The sequence below is a fragment of the Salmo salar genome, chromosome 03 (assembly GCF_965601325.2).
Source record: "Salmo salar chromosome 03, fSalSal1, whole genome shotgun sequence".
NCBI classification, from domain to species: domain Eukaryota; kingdom Metazoa; phylum Chordata; class Actinopteri; order Salmoniformes; family Salmonidae; genus Salmo; species Salmo salar.
The window spans coordinates 73,907,865-73,927,793 of NC_138293.1; the positions used below are offsets into that span (position 1 = coordinate 73,907,865).

The window sequence follows — 19,929 nt, forward strand, 5'->3', positions numbered from 1 at the left end:
TTGCATGCTCCCTCAAACTTGAGAAACATCTGTGGCATTGTGTTGTGTAACAAATATTCTCCCCAGCACAAGGTTCACCTGTGTAATGGTCATGCTGTTTAATCAGCTTCTTGATATGCCCCACCTGTCAGGTGGATGGATTATCTTGGCAAAGAAGAAACGCCCACTAACAGGGATGTAAACAAATTTGTAAAAATAAAAATGTAGAACATTTGTAACTTTTCTGGGATCTTTTATTTCAGCTCATGAAACATGGGACCAACACTTTATATGTTGCGTTTATATTTTTGTTCAGTATATATCTAAGATATTTATGATAATAATAATGAAAGATGGTGCTGTATTACATTTGTAAAGCGCATTTCATTATACAGAATAAATATAAAATGGACGGGGAAACTGACGCAAAGAACACAGCTGACGCTACAAGGGACAATGAAACCAATGAGCACCGCTAACAACATAAAGCCTTCCTGAAGAGAAAGGTCTTCAGTCCCGCTTTTTAGGCCCGTTTGATGTAATTATAATCTGCTACTATCTGTCATCTGTTCTGAAAGAACTACACACATATTTAGAATAAAATATATATGTATTATTTATTATTTATTCAACATTATTAAGGCATGTATACAGACATGTGTATTATCACTGTCTGTGCTTTAAAGGCAATGTGCAAAATAACTTTCTATTATAATACAGTATTTACAAAATACGTATGTTATGAGTTGAAAAATAAATCCATACATATTTAAAAAAAGATTTATACAATGCCTCTAAGATAATGAAAGAACGTCACAACACTGAATCAGTGTTGAAGATTTGTGTACACGTAACAGGAATTCTATAGGCTTGGGAGAGGAAAAGGCTAGTAGTACAGAGGCTTTTTAGGAACTGAAATCACTGAGTCTGGTGCAAGGTGAAAAGGTGGTGCATTTCCGTAATGCTTACCTGATATTTCCTTTGTTCTATGCTTATGGTACAGAATCAACTATAACTATATACAACTACATTTGAGTAACTTTGCATTATACATTACATGTTCAAATCTGTCCTTATAGAATGATGCATTATTCCTACAGTGCTACACACTTATTTTGGTTTGCAACTCTCTCCCACATACTTTTAAATTCTTATTTCTAAGAAATATTGACAGAAATCACTTTCTATTAGTAATTGAACAGACTGAGTGACTCTAACTTCAACCATAAAATTAGACCTACAGTATGAGGTATGGGGAGTTTCTGGTTTGACAGCTTTAAACCACACACAGGTCACAATTATCTTCTTTCATTCTGAGTTACAGTATTGCACTAATGCTGTACTGTACAGCATTGTAACATTAAGCGCCATGTCTATTTACTTGGACCAGTCCATCATTTCCAAGCATTTAAAAACACTGGCTGTTACGGAGCGGGACCTCTACAGATCATTACCGGGCTCAATTCCCATGATGCTTTATATCATGTCTGATGTCTCAGTCCTGTGAAGCATTGTTGTTGTTGATGACTTTCCTCTTGCGCAATGACACCAGGTCGTAGAAGGGATCCTTGGTGATACTTGCTCTGAGGGAAAGACAGAGAGATAAATAAGCCAAGTGTCCAAATGATCATCATCATCACGTTCCCTTTATCCTATTGATTGCCAGTTGTCATTTGGGAAGTCATTTGTGAAGTGTATGATGTGTAGTACAGGTACAGTGAGGGAAAAAAGTATTTGATCCCCTGATGATTTTGTACGTTTGCCCACTGACAAAGAAATGATCAGTCTATAATTTTAATGGTAGGTTAATTTGAACAGTGAGAGACAGAATAACAACAACAAACATCCTGAAAAACGCATGCCAAAAATGTTATAAAATGATTTGCATTTTAATGAGGGAAATAAGTATTTGACCCCCTCTGCAAAACATGACTTAGTACTTGGTGGCAAAACCCTTGTTGGCAATCACAGAGGTCAGACGTTTCTTGTAGTTGGCCACCAGGTTTGCACACATCTCAGGAGGGATTTTGTCCCACTCCTCTTTGCTGATCTTCTCCAAGTCATTAATGTTTCGAGGCTGACGTTTGGCAACTCGAACCTTCAGCTCCCTCCACAGATTTTCTATGGGATTAAGGTCTGGAGACTGGCTAGGCCACTCCAGGACCTTAATGTGCTTCTTCTTGAGCCACTCCTTTGTTGCCTTGGCTGTGTGTTTTGGGTCATTGTCATGCTGGAATGAATACCCATCCACGACCCATTTTCAATGCCCTGACTGAGGGAAGGAGGTTCTCACCCAAGATTTGACGGTACATGGCCCCTTCCATCGTCCCTTTGATGCGGTGAAGTTGTCCTGTCCCCTTAGCAGAAAAACACCCCAAAAGCATAATGTTTCCACCTCCATGTTTGACGGTGGGGATGGTGTTCTTGGGGTCATAGGCAGCATTCCCCCTCCTCCAAACACGGCGAGTTGAGTTGATGCCAAAGAGCTCAATTTTGGTCTCATCCGACCACAACACTTTCACCCAGTTATCCTCTGAATCATTCAGATGTTTATTGGCAAACTTCAGACGGGCATGTATATGTGCTTTCTTGAGCAGGGGGACCTTGCGGGCGCTGCAGAATTTCAGTCCTTCACGGCGTAGTGTGTTACCAATTGTTTTCTTGGTGACTATGGTCCCAGCTGCCTTGAGATCATTGACAAGATCCTGCCGTGTAGTTCTGGGCTGATTCCTCACCGTTCTCATGATCATTGCAACTCCACGAGGTGAGATCTTGCATGGAGCCCCAGGCCGAGGGAGATTGACAGTTCTTTTGTGTTTCTTCCATTTGAGAATAATCGCACCAACTGTTGTCACCTTCTCACCAAGCTGCTTGGCGATGGTCTTGTAGCCCATTCCAGCCTTGTGTAGGTCTACAATCTTGTCCTTGACATCCTTGGAGAGCTCTTTGGTCTTGGCCATGGTGGAGAGTTTGAAATCTGATTGATTGATTGCTTCTGTGGACAGGTGTCTTTTATTCAGGTAACAAACTGAGATTAGGAGCACTCCCTTTAAGAGTGTGCTCCTAATCTCAGCTCATTACCTATATAAAAGACACCTGGGAGCCAGAAATCTTTCTGATTGAGAGGGGGTCAAATACTTATTTCCCTCATTAAAATGCAAATCAATTTATAACATTTTTGACATGCGTTTTTATGGATTTTGTTGTTGTTATTCTGTCTCTCACTGTTCAAATAAACCTACCATTAAAATTATAGACTGATCATTTCTTTGTCAGTGGGCAAACGTACAAAATCAAAAACTTTTTTCCCTCACTGTATGTGTTAAGCCTGGGTTGAGGTGTCAGACCTGATGGAGCCTATCCAGTCATCTCTCTCATCTGCTGTGGCTGCACTCATCCTGTAGGACTGGTGTTTCCCCTCCACCACCCTGCCTCCGTTCTCTGTCTTGCACGCCTTGATCTTCTGCCCTCTGGGGTTGTAGATCTCTAGACAATACTGCTCACAAAGAAGCACACACACGCATACAAATGCTCACAAAACACATACCCAAGCCAAATTACTGGTAATAACTTTTTTCAAAAAAGGAAATGATCCCATAGTATATTGGTCTAATTACTCCTAATCTTCCAGTTAAACCCTTCCTTTCTCATACAGAGGCTATGAGTCATACAGTTCCGTGACAGCTAAGAGAGTAGCTTCTGTAAATATGACTTCTGCACAGCCTATGAGACAGAAACACCATAGAACAGGTGGCACTGCCATAAATCTTAGAAATAAATATGCAGTCAGAGGAATACACTGTACCTGTTTGATAGAGTCTTCTATCTCTCTTACACAGAGGTTCTCAAGGGGAATGATCCCTATGGGGTCTTTATCCTGAGGGAGGAGGGGAGAGAGATGCTTTGGTGAAGGACTATCATTTAGCAGTAACTACTACCATCTTTTATCCTAAATTCCATTACTGGCAAACCCTATGACATAGTTGTGGGTATAGCATACTCACTGTGGTATACTCAAAGTAGTACAGACAGCTGTCTGTCAAAATAAACCACCGCCTCTTCCATGTTTTCACCCTTCCTCCTGCAGAGATGAAAAGTTAACATTTCATTACACAAATAAAACGTTTAATCATAAAATTCTACATCCAACACGCTCCATAAAGGAAATCAGATCATTCTGTGGTAAGCTTATTTTTAAGGCTTGGTAATGGCACAATTATAAGACAATTCTCTCAGCTAGTTATATTGCTACTCATCTCACCCATTTTGAGCAGCCAACCCTCTCTGTCCGGGTTGAAGAAGGTGTGTGTGAGGTCGTTCCCATCATCCTCTGGAATTTTGAACGGCTCGTTCCGAATGCTCTCATAGAGTTTCTGGATTTAATGAGGTAGTAGATGAGAGTTAACTACAGCTACAGACAACAACAACCAAATAGGGGTCACATTCTGAGAGTGGAGTTAACTCCTGACCTCTCACCCCTGAGGCCTCACCATGAGCAGGTCGTTGGGCAGGTCACCCCCGTTGTTGATGCCTCTGTTCATACTGAAGAAGCGCTCCAGAGTGGGCTTGTCCTTCACGTTGGGGTTATGGAGACTGGTGTTCAGCATGATGACGGCAAAGGACAGGATGTAGCAGGTGTCTGTTTGAAACACCCACACATTTCATTACTGTTGGGTCAATGATATGTATTTTCATCCTTAATCAGCATCACGTTTGTGAAATGATTTGAATATGCCTCAAAATGTACTCCTCAACCCCCTCCCCATCTGTCTTGCTGATCTGTCAGTGTAGGGAGTCAGCAGCATGGTAGAGGAGGCTGGTTCCTGTGCACTACAGTACTGTACAGTACCTGTTGACTGGAAGACCCCTGCATTACAGTCACAGTAGCGTGTAGCGAATGCCTCCATCATCCTATCAATCTTCTGGGCTTCTCCAGGGAGACGGAAACTCCACAGGAACTGCCTACAGGGATGAGCCAGGGAACAGACAGGGATCAGACAGGATTTACTGTGGAAATTAATATAATAATGAGAATATATTAATTTATGAGTGTAAAAGATGCACCAGTGTAGTGCAGCACTAACCTCAGTGCCTGCACCAGATTCAGGTCGGAGAACTCGTGTAGTTCTACAAAGGCTTTCAGAGTCTGAAGGTGCATTTCCTCCCTGCATGAACACAAACAAGAGTCAAATCAGTGATATGGAGATTATTGAGATAATGAGTGGTTATGACAGTCATCATTATCCCCATCAACAAAGCCATCATTCTCATGGTCATGTTCAGAAGCATTGTGTACCTCTCTCCTAAAAAGTTCCCAATGGCTGTCTTGTTCAGTCCTTCCTCTTTGTATAGGAACTCAGCCACTGCCTCTGCTGTCCACTCCAACAGGTCATTGTCAACCAGGTACTGAATACCCTGGGGGAAGAGGCCATGACAAGTCAATGAACATGTATGAACTTGGAAGATATGAATGCATTAACACATACTTGTATGTGGAATAAAAAATTGCAGAAATCATAATGAGGTCCAAAGCACTGTGATGTGCAGTAGTGGTCATGCACATATTAAATATTCTGTATGCATTGTCTGCCATTTTGAGAGAGCCACTGGAAGCAATATATCTTCATATATCTAAACAATGCAGAGCTTCCAGCTAAAGAAACCAATGATCTGCTTGACTGGATCTCTAGCCTCTGCACACACCCAAACACAGGCTTTTCTCCAGGGTGGTCATACAGGCCAGGCTTTTCTCCAGGGTGGCCATACAGGCCAGGCTTTTCTCCACGGGTGGTCATACAGGCCAGGCTTTTCTCCAGGAGGGTCATACAGGCTAGGCTTTTCTCCAGGGTGGTCATACAGGCTAGGCTTTTCTCCAGGGTGGTCATACAGGCCAGGCTTTTCTCCAGGGTGGTCATACAGGCCAGGCTTTTCTCCACGGGTGGTCATACAGGCCAGGCTTTTCTCCAGGGTGGTCATACAGGCCAGGCTTTTCTCCCGGGTGGTCATACAGGCCAGGCTTGTCTCCAGGGTGGTCATACAGGCCAGGCTTGTCTCCCGGGTGGTCATACAGGCCAGGCTTGTCTCCCGGGTGGTCATACAGGCCAGGCTTTTCTCCAGGGTGGTCATACAGGCCAGGCTTGTCTCCAGGGTGGTCATACAGGCCAGGCTTTTCTCCAGGGTGGTCATACAGGCCAGGCTTTTCTCCAGGGTGGTCATACAGGCCAGGCTTGTCTCCAGGGTGGTCATACAGGCCAGGCTTGTCTCCAGGGTGGTCATACAGGCCAGGCTTGTCTCCAGGGTGGTCATACAGGCCAGGGGGACTATATATTATGGATTTGACCTCTCTTCAGAGGAGAGGAAAGGAGGGGTATTTGTGGTTTGAGCAGGAGCGTGTGCCTCCGCTCCTCTTCACGGAACAGGATGTGGTTCTCTCTCATTTTCTCTCCCTCTCTCTCTGCCTCCGCACAGTTGCACTTCTGCACATAATTCACGTCACTCGCTCAGCATTCATTCGTTTGTGTCAGATTATTTGTTCTGTCATCTTGCAGTTAACTATTTAAGCTTCTAGCTGTGGCAAGCCTCCGTCAGTAGAGATGTGATAACTATACAGATCTTTACTACTTCAATTCTATAATTGAAGCACTTCACATTTCGGTACATATCTGATCTGTATGTATTTGTGTTTAGTGTATTCCATATTGAGTAATGTTATGACTTTGTCTTACCAGAGAACCTCACCAGGAAAAACTAAGGGCTCTAATTACAGTGTGTGACATGAGCTCACCTTTTTAGGGTCCATGTTGAATTTCTTTTTCCCAGATAAGAACCTCTTGTTTCTCACAACATTTTTGCTGAACAGAAACAAAAACAAAACAGAATAAATATTGACAAAGGTTAATTACACCACTTTTACCCATGAGCGTTATACTAGCTACAGTGTATGTCCGCTGTATAAGAGATGACACACAGTGAGAGTGAGACAATTAAAGGAAGCTGGGGTTGTCCTGCCTGGAACATGTCTCAGTGTTTCATGCTTCTGACATATAAGAGTTTTACCACATTCCTGTAGTTGCTAGTGAAGAAACAGGAAACACACATATACAGAGGGGCCTTGCAGATGGGGGGCAGAATCTGTTCTTGTTCTAGAAGACAACGACCCCCAGAGCCAACTTATGAGGACGAAGAGGTGACCACATTGGTGGGGGGGGCTCCATACCTTTCTTAGTCTGAATTAGGGAGGGATAGGACATCAGAGATGTGAGAGGAGTCTCTTTGTCAAGATGGATGTCAGGGAGTATTGTTGATCTGGTGTTTGGGCAGTGATAGATTCAAAAGAAGCTACCACACACTGCAAAGTGTTACTGTAGCTAACAGAGGAAGAGGCCTACTGGTCAATGGTAACCTATCCGAATCAGCCATTGTGCTAGCTCTAACTTACTTCTCCTCGTCCGCCTCAATGTTGTGGATTTCCGTCATGACGCTGTCAATCTCCAACCTCAGCTTCTACACAAGGGGAAATGATGTCAAAGGGATGAGATGATAATATGTGGTATTTTAGCCATAGCTGACTCAAGCCCGTGGCACATACAGAGTTACAGAGTCAGTCTACTCATAAAACTGGATGTTTCTGAGATGTTCTAACTTTTGAAGGAGGCTTTTGTGAATGTAATAACTGCTGTAGGTAATGTCACAATACAGTTAGTTTTATTCTGCCAAAATGCAGTTTCATAAAGCATTTTGACTGTACAAAAAGAGCCCTGGTTGAGAGCATGATTTACTATACCTGAATGTCATCTAATAGGTCACTCTTATGAAACTTCCTGGTGTCTATCTCCTGCCTCTCCATTGAGCTAAGCATTGTGGAAGCTGTACAATTGATTATACACACAAACACAAACATACAGATGAAACCATCATTGCCATCCAATGCATAAATGAAGCAGTCGGACAAAACCCCTGAGACCTAATTGAGACATCTTCCTGTATACACTGAAAATATCAAAGGTGTCAGAAATGTGCCTTGACAACCACCCTCACACCAACCCTAGCATACAGTAACTCAACATACTGCACTTCTCAGCACTAGCTAAATATAACTGCTGAACTTCAGCTTTTTATAGAATGAGCCCCAGTAATGTCCATTAGTAAGTGATCTGCTCTAGTCTTGTCCTCATAACAGCTTCTCACGGTTTTTAGATGAGGGTTATTCATTACTCCCTTTTCAGGTTATAACTAGACAACACAACATTAGAACTAGACAACACAACATTATAACTAGACAACACAACATTAGAACTAGACAACACAACATTATAACTAGACAACACAACATTAGAACTAGACAACACAACATTATAACTAGACAACACAACATTAGAACTAGACAACACAACATTATAACTAGACAACACAACATTATAACTAGACAACACAACATTAGAACTAGACAACACAACATTATAACTAGACAACACAACATTATAACTAGACAACACAACATTATAACTAGACAACACAACATTATAACTAGACAACACAACATTAGAACTAGACAACACAACATTATAACTAGACAAGACAACTTTATAACTAGACAACACAACATTATAACTAGACAACACAACATTAGAACTAGACAACACAACATTATAACTAGACAACACAACATTATAACTAGATAACACAACATTATAACTAGATAACACAACATTATAACTAGACAACACAACATTATAACTAGACAACACAACATTAACTAGACAATACAACATTATAACTAGACAACACAACATTATAACTAGACAACACAACATTAACTAGACAATACAACATTATAACTAGACAACAGAACATTATAACTAGACAACACAACATTATAACTAGACAATACAACATTATAACTATACAACACAACATTATAACTACACAACACAACATTAACTAGACAACACAACATTATAACTAGACAACACAACATTAACTAGACAATACAACATTATAACTAGATAACACAACATTACAACTAGACAACACAACATTATAACTAGACAACACAACATTAACTAGACAATACAACATTATAACTAGACAACACAACATTAACTAGACAATACAACATTATAACTAGATAACACAACATTATAACTAGATAACACAACATTATAACTAGACAACACAACATTATAACTAGACAACACAACATTAACTAGACAATACAACATTATAACTAGACAACAGAACATTATAATTACACAATACAACATTATAACTAGACAATACAACATTATAACTAGATAACACAACATTATAACTAGATAACACAACATTATAACTAGATAACACAACATTATAACTAGACAACACAACATTATAACTAGACAACACAACATTATAACTAGACAACACAACATTAACTAGACAATACAACATTATAACTAGACAACACAACATTAACTAGACAATACAACATTATAACTAGACAACAGAACATTATAACTAGACAACACAACATTATAATTAGACAATACAACATTATACCTAGACAAGACAACTTTATAACTAGACAACACAACATTATAACTAGACAACACAACATTAACTAGACAACACAACATTATAACTAGACAACACAACATTATAACTAGACAACACAACATTATAACTAGACAACACAACATTATAACTAGACAATACAACATTATAACTATACAACACAACATTATAACTACACAACACAACATTAACTAGACAACAGAACATTATAACTAGACAATACAACATTATAACTAGACAACACAACATTATAACTAGACAATACAACATTATAACTAGACAAAACAACATTATAACTAGACAACACAACATTATAACTAGACAATACAACATTATAACTAGACAACAGAACATTATAACTAGACAACAGAACATTATAACTAGACAATACAACATTATAACTAGACAAGACAACTTTATAACTAGACAACACAACATTATAACTAGACAACACAACATTATAACTAGACAACACAACATTATAACTAGACAACACAACATTATAACTAGACAACACAACATTATAACTAGACAATACAACATTATAACTAGACAACACAACATTAACTAGACAATACAACATTATAACTAGAAAATACAACATTATAACTAGACAACACAACATTATAACTAGACAATACAACATTATAACTATACAACACAACATTATAACTACACAACACAACATTAACTAGACAATACAACATTATAACTAGACAACACAACATTAACTAGACAATACAACATTATAACTAAACAACACAACATTATAACTAGACAACACAACATTATAACTAGATAACACAACATTATAACTAGACAATACAACATTATAACTAGACAATACATCATTATAACTAGACAATACAACATTATAACTAGACAACAGAACATTATAACTAGATAACACAACATTATAACTAGACAATACATCATTATAACTAGACAACACAACATTATAACTAGATAACACAACATTATAACTAGACAACAGAACATTATAACTAGACAATACACATTATAACTAGACAACACAACATTATAACTAGACAATACAACATTATAACTATACAACACAACATTATAACTACACAACACAACATTAACTAGACAATACAACATTATAACTCGACAATACAACATTATAACTAGACAACACGACATTATAACTAGATAACACAACATTATAACTAGATAACACAACATTATATCTAGATAACACAACATTATAACTAGATATAGACAACACAACATTATAACTAGACAACACAACATTATAACTAGACAATACAACATTATAACTAGACAATACAACATTATAACTAGATAACACAACATTATAACTAGACAACACAACATTATAACTAGACAACACAACATTAACTAGACAATACAACATTATAACTCGACAATACAACATTATAACTAGACAACACGACATTATAACTAGATAACACAACATTATAACTAGATAACACAACATTATAACTAGATAACACAACATTATAACTAGATATAGACAACACAACATTAACTAGACAACACAACATTATAACTAGACAACACAACATTAACTAGACAATACAACATTATAACTAGATAACACAACATTATAACTAGACAACACAACATTATAACTAGACAACACAACATTAACTAGACAATACAACATTATAACTAGACAACACAACATTAACTAGACAATACAACATTATAACTAGATAACACAACATTATAACTAGATAACACAACATTATAACTAGATAACACAACATTATAACTAGACAACACAACATTATAACTAGACAACACAACATTAACTAGACAATACAACATTATAACTAGACAACAGAACATTATAATTAGACAATACAACATTATAACTAGACAATACAACATTATAACTAGATAACACAACATTATAACTAGATAACACAACATTATAACTAGATAACACAACATTATAACTAGACAACACAACATTATAACTAGACAACACAACATTATAACTAGACAACACAACATTAACTAGACAATACAACATTATAACTAGACAACACAACATTAACTAGACAATACAACATTATAACTAGACAACAGAACATTATAACCAGACAACACAACATTATAATTAGACAATACAACATTATACCTAGACAAGACAACTTTATAACTAGACAACACAACATTATAACTAGACAACACAACATTAACTAGACAACACAACATTATAACTAGACAACACAACATTATAACTAGACAACACAACATTATAACTAGACAACACAACATTATAACTAGACAATACAACATTATAACTATACAACACAACATTATAACTACACAACACAACATTAACTAGACAACAGAACATTATAACTAGACAACACAACATTATAACTAGACAACACAACATTATAACTAGACAATACAACATTATAACTAGACAACACAACATTAACTAGACAATACAACATTATAACTAGAAAATACAACATTATAACTAGACAACACAACATTATAACTAGACAATACAACATTATAACTATACAACACAACATTATAACTACACAACACAACATTAACTAGACAATACAACATTATAACTAGACAACACAACATTAACTAGACAATACAACATTATAACTAAACAACACAACATTATAACTAGACAACACAACATTATAACTAGATAACACAACATTATAACTAGACAATACAACATTATAACTAGACAATACATCATTATAACTAGACAATACAACATTATAACTAGACAACAGAACATTATAACTAGATAACACAACATTATAACTAGACAATACATCATTATAACTAGACAACACAACATTATAACTAGACAATACAACATTATACCTAGACAAGACAACTTTATAACTAGACAACACAACATTATAACTAGACAACACAACATTAACTAGACAACACAACATTATAACTAGACAACACAACATTATAACTAGACAACACAACATTATAACTAGACAACACAACATTATAACTAGACAATACAACATTATAACTATACAACACAACATTATAACTACACAACACAACATTAACTAGACAACAGAACATTATAACTAGACAACACAACATTATAACTAGACAACACAACATTATAACTAGACAATACAACATTATAACTAGACAACACAACATTAACTAGACAATACAACATTATAACTAGAAAATACAACATTATAACTAGACAACACAACATTATAACTATACAACACAACATTATAACTACACAACACAACATTAACTAGACAATACAACATTATAACTAAACAACACAACATTATAACTAGACAACACAACATTATAACTAGATAACACAACATTATAACTAGACAATACAACATTATAACTAGACAATACATCATTATAACTAGACAATACAACATTATAACTAGACAACAGAACATTATAACTAGATAACACAACATTATAACTAGACAATACATCATTATAACTAGACAACACAACATTATAACTAGATAACACAACATTATAACTAGACAACAGAACATTATAACTAGACAATACACATTATAACTAGACAACACAACATTATAACTAGACAATACAACATTATAACTATACAACACAACATTATAACTACACAACACAACATTAACTAGACAATACAACATTATAACTCGACAATACAACATTATAACTAGACAACACGACATTATAACTAGATAACACAACATTATAACTAGATAACACAACATTATAACTAGATAACACAACATTATAACTAGATATAGACAACACAACATTATAACTAGACAACACAACATTATAACTAGACAATACAACATTATAACTAGACAATACAACATTATAACTAGATAACACAACATTATAACTAGACAACACAACATTATAACTAGACAACACAACATTAACTAGACAATACAACATTATAACTCGACAATACAACATTATAACTAGACAACACGACATTATAACTAGATAACACAACATTATAACTAGATAACACAACATTATAACTAGATAACACAACATTATAACTAGATATAGACAACACAACATTAACTAGACAACACAACATTATAACTAGACAACACAACATTAACTAGACAATACAACATTATAACTAGATAACACAACATTATAACTAGACAACACAACATTATAACTAGACAACACAACATTAACTAGACAATACAACATTATAACTAGACAACACAACATTAACTAGACAATACAACATTATAACTAGATAACACAACATTATAACTAGATAACACAACATTATAACTAGATAACACAACATTATAACTAGACAACACAACATTATAACTAGACAACACAACATTAACTAGACAATACAACATTATAACTAGACAACAGAACATTATAATTAGACAATACAACATTATAACTAGACAATACAACATTATAACTAGATAACACAACATTATAACTAGATAACACAACATTATAACTAGATAATACAACATTATAACTAGACAACACAACATTATAACTAGACAACACAACATTATAACTAGACAACACAACATTAACTAGACAATACAACATTATAACTAGACAACACAACATTAACTAGACAATACAACATTATAACTAGACAACAGAACATTATAACCAGACAACACAACATTATAATTAGACAATACAACATTATACCTAGACAAGACAACTTTATAACTAGACAACACAACATTATAACTAGACAACACAACATTAACTAGACAACACAACATTATAACTAGACAACACAACATTATAACTAGACAACACAACATTATAACTAGACAACACAACATTATAACTAGACAATACAACATTATAACTATACAACACAACATTATAACTACACAACACAACATTAACTAGACAACAGAACATTATAACTAGACAATACAACATTATAACTAGACAACACAACATTATAACTAGACAATACAACATTATAACTAGACAAAACATTATTATAACTAGACAACACAACATTATAACTAGACAATACAACATTATAACTAGACAACAGAACATTATAACTAGACAACAGAACATTATAACTAGACAATACAACATTATAACTAGACAAGACAACTTTATAACTAGACAACACAACATTATAACTAGACAACACAACATTATAACTAGACAACACAACATTATAACTAGACAACACAACATTATAACTAGACAACACAACATTATAACTAGACAACACAACATTATAACTAGACAATACAACATTATAACTAGACAACACAACATTAACTAGACAATACAACATTATAACTAGAAAATACAACATTATAACTAGACAACACAACATTATAACTAGACAATACAACATTATAACTATACAACACAACATTATAACTACACAACACAACATTAACTAGACAATACAACATTATAACTAGACAACACAACATTAACTAGACAATACAACATTATAACTAAACAACACAACATTATAACTAGACAACACAACATTATAACTAGATAACACAACATTATAACTAGACAATACAACATTATAACTAGACAATACATCATTATAACTAGACAATACAACATTATAACTAGACAACAGAACATTATAACTAGATAACACAACATTATAACTAGACAATACATCATTATAACTAGACAACACAACATTATAACTAGATAACACAACATTATAACTAGACAACAGAACATTATAACTAGACAATACACATTATAACTAGACAACACAACATTATAACTAGACAATACAACATTATAACTATACAACACAACATTATAACTACACAACACAACATTAACTAGACAATACAACATTATAACTCGACAATACAACATTATAACTAGACAACACGACATTATAACTAGATAACACAACATTATAACTAGATAACACAACATTATAACTAGATAACACAACATTATAACTAGATATAGACAACACAACATTATAACTAGACAACACAACATTATAACTAGACAATACAACATTATAACTAGACAATACATCATTATAACTACACAACACAACATTAACTAGACAATACAACATTATAACTAGACAATACAACATTATAACTAGACAACACAAAATTATAACTACACAATAAAACAATATAACTACACAATACAACATTATAACTAGACAACACAACATTATAACTAGACAACACAACATTATAACTAGACAATACAACATTATAACTAGACAAGACAACTTTATAACTAGACAACACAACATTATAACTAGACAACACAACATTATAACTAGACAACACAACATTATAACTAGACAACACAACATTATAACTAGACAACACAACATTATAACTAGACAATACAACATTATAACTATACAACACAACATTATAACTACACAACACAACATTAACTAGACAATACAACATTATAACTAGACATTACAACATTATAACTAGACAACACAACATTATAACTAGACAATACAACATTATAACTAGACAAAACAACATTATAACTAGACAATACAACATTATAACTAGACAACACAACATTAACTAGACAATACAACATTATAACTAGACAACACAACATTATAACTAGACAACACAACATTATAACTAGACAATACAACATTATAACTAGACAACACAACATTATAACTACACAACACAACATTAACTAGACAATACAACATTATAACTAGACAACACAACATTAACTAGACAATACAACATTATAACTAGGCAACACAACATTATAACTAGACAACACAACATTATAACTAGATAACACAACATTATAACTAGACAATACAACATTATAACTAGACAATACATCATTATAACTAGACAATACAACATTATAACTAGACAACAGAACATTATAACTAGACAACACAACATTATAACTAGACAATACATCATTATAACTAGACAACACAACATTATAACTAGATAACACAACATTATAACTAGACAACAGAACATTATAACTAGACAATACACATTATAACTAGACAACACAACATTATAACTAGACAATACAACATTATAACTATACAACACAACATTATAACTACACAACACAACATTAACTAGACAATACAACATTTTAACTAGACAATACAACATTATAACTAGACAATACAACATTAGAATTACACAATACAACATTATAACTAGACAATACAACATTAACTAGACAGTACAACATTAACTAGATAATACAACATTAACTAGATAATACAACATTAACTAGATAATACAACATTAACTAAACAATACAACATTAACTAGACAATACAACATTAACTAGACAATACAACATTAACTAGACAATACAACATTAACTAGACAATACAACATTAACTAGACAGTACAACATTAACTAGATAATACAACATTAACTAGACAATACAACATTAACTAGACAATACAACATTAACTAGACAATACAACATTAACTAGACAGTACAACATTAACTAGATAATACAACATTAACTAGACAATACAACATTAACTAGACAGTACAACATTAACTAGATAATACAACTTTAACTAGACAATACAATATTAACTAGACAATACAACATTAACTAGACAATACAACATTAACTAGATAATACAACATCACCAAACTCCATCTATCTTGGCAATTAGATTGTTGAACACTATACTGTGAGCAACAGCTCTGAACGTTACTTGATAGTCAGTAATGAGGTATATAATGGCTATATGACAACAATATGTCTCTATAAAGTCAGGTGATGCTATAATAAAGTGAATAACATTCATCACTGTGGTAAAAGTGATCCAAACAAACCATTTGAATCCGTTGAACACTGCTGACTTTATACCACAGTATATATAGGTCAAGGTAAAGAGACTGAAAGCACAATAGTCACTGTAGACGGTACTGAATATCTATTGTGAAGACAGGTACTACATCAGTACACTTTCTTATTAGTGTATTTCATTTTCATTTCTCAAGTAAGATATTCACAGCAACAGCTCTAACCCCCATTGTCTACTGACACTTCAACACTTCATTATCTTACATAAAGACACTCATGTATTGATCATGGTGTTAATCCCCAGATACTATAGCCTAATTAGGGATGTTGTTAAATTGCAAAATGGACTGTAAAACATAAAAACCTTACATTTTCCCCAGAGGAAGCTGTCTTTTCTTTGGCTGCCCATGTTGAAGGTGTTGGAGAGAGACTGTGGCTGTACAGGAAACATGTGTCAGTGTTGAAGTAATGTAGCCTACTGCAAGAAGGGCATAAGCTACAGTGTCAATAGCATCCTCAAAACATAATGAACTGACCACCTAAAGTCAGTGCTGTTACTGAAAAAAAATTACATATACTGTACAAGTAAAGATGTGTGTGTGTGTGTGTGTGTGTGTGTGTGTGTGTGTGTGTGTGTGTGTGTGTGTGTGTGTGTGTGTGTGTGTGTGTGTGTGTGTGTGTGTGTGTGTATTGACTGGTGATACCAATTCAAGATAGATCTAATGCACAATATCCATAATTATTCAGCAGTCAGTGTAAATATGTAACCAACATAAGTGACCTTAAGTAATTTGAAAATCCCTTGTGCTGAACTCAAACAACCACAGATTGAAACTCTGGGGAGACTAATAGATCAACCAATTGCTTACCTTCATAAATAGATGTATGAGGTCATGAGAGCGTAATTACGTTCTGACAACACTCATGTAGACATGTACAGTAGATGGGAAGAGTGCTTCAGGCAGGGGTGGAAGCCACTTGTGACGACTCAAGTCAAGTACCATGCCCAGACTTGCGGAACTCAAACTGTGAGTGCGTTTGTAAATTCACTCTGGAGTGCCACTCTGAGCGTTCGGGGGGCGTTCAAGTTCAAAGCGCACACTGGACGCTCTGGCCAAGGAGTTGGGTTGATCCGAGCGTTCTGACCTCACAATGGTAGTCAATCACCCAAACTAATAGGCTAAAGTTGGCTAGCTTGCTAGCTACTTCCAGACATGAACGAGAGAACACCTCACTCTGACCCTTTTACTCACCCTAGCAGAGCTGGTTAGGCTGTTTTCATGTTTTCTAGAGCGTTCGTGACTGTAACTGTGCTGATGGCAACAATTTAATAACGTTTTTTTTTGCCGACGTTTACAGACACCGGTCATATTCAACGGGTGTTGCATGTTCGTAAATTCATCAGTTACTCTGCACTACTGCACACTCAGACGAGAGTGATCTGAAATCGGAATAGATAGCAAGAGCACATTTTACGAACGCAGCACTAGGCATCAAAAGTGTTTTTTATAAATCCACTACTTTTTGAAATTATATAATTCACTGACTACTTCTTAGCTGGGCATAAAAGCAGCCTTTTCAGATTCTTCATGTTCATTTGCAGATTTCTGCAACAATAAAACATAGAACTTCTGTGAGTAAAGGCTAGTTGTCAGCCCAGTTTATATAACTGGTGTGAGTATAGGCTACTTGTTAAACGCTGCTCCCAGTTTCTTGATAGAGGGCACCATCTAGTGACAATAAAACAGAAGTGCATAACACTGTCATAGCCTAGGTGAAAAAAAAGTGTGTTCGCGCTGGGACAATAAAGTCATAGCCTAGATATGCTTAAATGTCAGTGTTAATCATAATGTCAGCTTCTGAAAGCTTCACTGAGCATTTTGTTAATCAAATTTGAAGGATATTACAGTTTTTTCCAACTGCTTACACACGTTTTCAAAACTGTCTCCTTTTTTCAAAACTCTACACACAATTCACTAAACTGCACACACAAAATGCAAAATGCCTCACATCTCCTTCAAAATGTAACACTGCATTCAAAATGCCATAAACACATGTCAGAATGAATCATTTGCATCAAATGGCAAACACTGCTTTCATAATAGTACATTTTTGGATATACCATGTAAACACTGTTGTTCTAAATCTAAAGCTCTTTGGTCTTTCATAGGCTTATATCTACATTTCAATACAATGTTCTACAGTGAAAGTAATCTGCTGAGAGGGGTAACAAGTACACTGTAAACGCCAATGCAATGTAGAAACAGAAAATATTTATTAGGCCAAACATTACTGTTGTATACAGTAGCATACAACAAAACCATAAACATATGTAAACCAAAAGTATATTCTTTAGAATACAGTAAATAACACAATTGTGTGTGTGGGGTGGGGGGGGGGGGGGGGCAGTCCAGGAATTGGTAGGGGAGGGGCAGTCACCAGTGCTAAGCTACACTTCATCTCTTCTCCGGGCTGGGTCTGGCCACAATACTTTGTCCACATCACAAGATACGTTTTCTCTTGCCAAACATCGAGGGAAGTATCTCCTAGCATGGCGTATCCAACCTTGGAC

General features: G+C 35.1%; 1 protein-coding gene across 2 annotated transcripts; it reads right to left on the minus strand.

The window, feature by feature from the left end:
* Positions 1-814: 814 nt before the first annotated feature.
* On the minus strand, positions 815-18,445 carry LOC106601465 (cytohesin-3). Of its 2 annotated transcripts, XM_045715257.2 has the most exons (14): positions 18,227-18,445; positions 17,727-17,793; positions 7,763-7,845; positions 7,418-7,482; positions 6,764-6,830; positions 5,276-5,394; positions 5,064-5,144; positions 4,829-4,941; positions 4,470-4,618; positions 4,241-4,352; positions 3,984-4,060; positions 3,785-3,856; positions 3,327-3,475; positions 815-1,562 (listed from the first exon to the last, which is right to left on the minus strand). In XM_045715257.2, the coding sequence occupies exons 1-14, from the start codon at positions 18,230-18,232 to the stop codon at positions 1,475-1,477; spliced, it is 1,248 nt and encodes a 415-aa protein (XP_045571213.2). In that variant the 5' UTR covers positions 18,233-18,445; the 3' UTR covers positions 815-1,474. The 2 variants fall into 2 exon arrangements, with proteins under 2 accessions (XP_045571213.2, XP_045571215.2); XM_045715259.2 differs by lacking the exon at positions 7,763-7,845 and having other exon boundaries at positions 18,227-18,402.
* Positions 18,446-19,929: the final 1,484 nt, after the last annotated feature.

Bases quoted from the DNA above. Each gene is read 5' to 3' on its own strand.
- LOC106601465 (XM_045715257.2), bottom strand. The intron at 4,619-4,828 runs GTACTGTACAGT...TGTTTCAAACAG, and splicing joins AGGGGTCTTCCAGTCAACAG to ACACCTGCTACATCCTGTCC. The intron at 4,061-4,240 runs GTGAGATGAGTA...TCATCTCTGCAG, and splicing joins GGGTTGGCTGCTCAAAATGG to GAGGAAGGGTGAAAACATGG.